The following is a 2,435-nucleotide window of genomic DNA, read 5'->3' on the forward strand; positions in this document are numbered from 1 at the left end:
AGAAGGAGGAGGACGACGAGGCTGGTCCCTCAAGGGTGATTGAGCTTCGACATTGACTGGGACAATCTCTTAGTAGTTTGCAGTAGTTTGTAGTCGACGTAAGTTTGTATCTGAACTGAACATCTTTGAAACCTGGTACGTATGAACCCACTTTTCAAAAAGGCATTTTAAACATGTTTTAAAACATGTAAATTTTCAAAACAAAATATGTGTGCGACACAAAATTTTGCGAGAAAAATGCCTTTTTCTTTTGCCTCCTCAAAAAAGACAATTTTCAGTGCTTCTAAATAGCGTTTCACGACACATTTTTTTGGTCTTGTTTGCGCGGGCCAAAAGAAAATGTTGTTTTTCAATGTGGAGCTGCACGTGTGGAACTGTTTCTCAGAATATTTTGGCAATTAAAAATGTGTTTTCTGAAGTGCCGGGTTCAACCATGTATTTTCCAGCTCCTCCCATGCTTTCTTTCTACTATGTACCCACAGCTGTAGATGTAGCCTGCTTTCACCCGGGTCACTGACAGTCCCCGGACGACAGATAGCCGAAGCGACACAGCAATACAAGCGTACCACCACAATTCAAATTGCACAATGTTTCACGTTTAGTCGTTTACAGAGGATGTGGTCATGTGGATGATTTACGTTGTCTGAAGATGAAGACATGGCAGCGTTGTGCTCCCCGTGCCGGGCGACCGGCGGCCGCCTCGAGCAGTCCATCGCTAATATTTCTAAAATTGAGCGGCGACCAGCCTTGGGACGTGGCCGCGGCTTTCCGGCGTGGCGGAGACGCTCTTCTGGGCACGCAGTTGCTGGTAGAACCTCCTGATGAACTCGTCGGCTTTCCTGTCCACCTGCTGGTGCTCGCCCGCCGTGAACGGCGAGTCGATGATGCGCAGCTGGCCCGTAGCCGCGCTGCGCCCGAAGGCCGGCGACGCCCACGCGGCGGGAGAGGGCGTCGTCGCCGCGAGCCCCCCATCCTCGTCGTCGAAGAGGTGCCGCCCGCCGTCGTTGAGCATCTCGAACGCCCTCGCGATGTCTGCCGCGTCGTAGCTGTTGTAACAGCCGGCGGTTTCGTCGTCACGGTGCTTCGCTGCGACGAAGGAGGAGCAAGAGCGAACCGCGCCGCGGCGGTGGAAGTTGGCGAAGCCGGCGAGGGCCTTGCTGGCGTCCCTGCTGCGGTGGAGGTCCATGGCGAGCTTACGCCCGGACGACAGCGCGCCGCGGCGCAGAAGGTAGACGACGGTGCGCGCCAGGCGCCACATCCGCCGCCCCACGCTCTTGGGCTGAGCGGCAGGGGTCTTCCCGGCGACGACCTTGACAGCCATTTGCAACCGATAGGCGGTGTCACTCACTCTCGTCTCGCTCTTGGTCGTTCGATAGGTACTAACGATGCTGTCACTCACTCTCGCTCTTGGTCGATAGGATAGGGATGTCAGGTATTTGAAGGAGCGAGGGCTCTGTCTTGTGTGTCGTCGCGTGCCGGGCTGGGTCTGAAACGAGGGCTGGTGGCTTACATTATTGGTCGTGGTTGGCCAAGGATATGGAGCACCAACCTGACTGATTGGAGTGCTTTTTTCTCTTCCTTTTTAAGGTTGCATGATTGGGGTAAAAATAATAATATGGGAGATTAGTGCAATCCCAGGTTTTCCGTGTCTGCATGGATATGGATGCGGATGTTCTCAACGTCTCGGAGAAGGACTTGGAGTTGTCTCCAGTATTTGCTGATGATGCTCGTGCCGTCGGTGCAGTGCGGCATAGGTCACTCTGGAAAAAATGACAGTCTGCTGAGTTCAACTTTAACGAAGATGGGACTGTATTATTCACAGGGAGTAAGTTTGCATACGTGTTGTGAGGGTCTGTATTATATTTTTCAAAAAAAAAGCAAGAACAATTTCATCAAACTAACAGCTATACGTGCTTATATTTGTTTAAACAATCACAGGGGGAAGAGAATCCCCACCTGAATCTACGTGCTTATAAAGTATACATGGTAACACGATTATTGATTAAAAACAAAAAGAAACACAATTATTGGTTAAAAACAAAAAAAACACACAATCATTGGTGTCTTAATCTGCTTTGGATAGACCAGGGCCACGTCCTTCTCTTTTCTTCTTTGTTCGGATAAAGGACACTTGTTGCCAAAATAAGAGCGCTTTGCATGATCCACGTAGCACATAGAAAAATATGGTACGTAGCACCACACCTAATTTCATCTACACGTAAGAGGTCGGTGCTACAAAGTACAAAACTCATGTGCAGAAAGTTTGGTGTCAAGTGCTCAATAGATTGTTATCCGAATTTAGAAGAAGTAGAGATTAGGTTTTTCTTCCCTTGATGGCTACGGTAAACACTTTCCTCCAAACTTTACCAACGAGCCTATAGATTCACCTCCCCTCTGCCCTGTCCCTCCGGTGGCTGGTGACCGGGGAGGGGGGC

General features: G+C 50.1%; 1 protein-coding gene across 1 annotated transcript; it reads right to left on the reverse strand.

The window, feature by feature from the left end:
• Positions 1–366: 366 nt before the first annotated feature.
• Positions 367–1,418, reverse strand: LOC119345899. Its single transcript, XM_037615746.1, has one exon. The coding sequence runs from the start codon at positions 1,319–1,321 to the stop codon at positions 725–727; it is 597 nt and encodes a 198-aa protein (XP_037471643.1). The 5' UTR covers positions 1,322–1,418; the 3' UTR covers positions 367–724.
• Between the last annotated feature and the right edge of the window lie 1,017 nt (positions 1,419–2,435).

This window comes from Triticum dicoccoides, chromosome 1A (assembly GCF_002162155.2).
Source record: "Triticum dicoccoides isolate Atlit2015 ecotype Zavitan chromosome 1A, WEW_v2.0, whole genome shotgun sequence".
Lineage (NCBI taxonomy): Eukaryota > Viridiplantae > Streptophyta > Magnoliopsida > Poales > Poaceae > Triticum > Triticum dicoccoides.

Coding starts and splice junctions, on each gene's coding strand:
- LOC119345899 (XM_037615746.1), bottom strand. CDS start 1,321: ATGGCTGTCAAGGTCGTCGCCGGGAAGACCCCTGCCGCTCAGCCCAAG.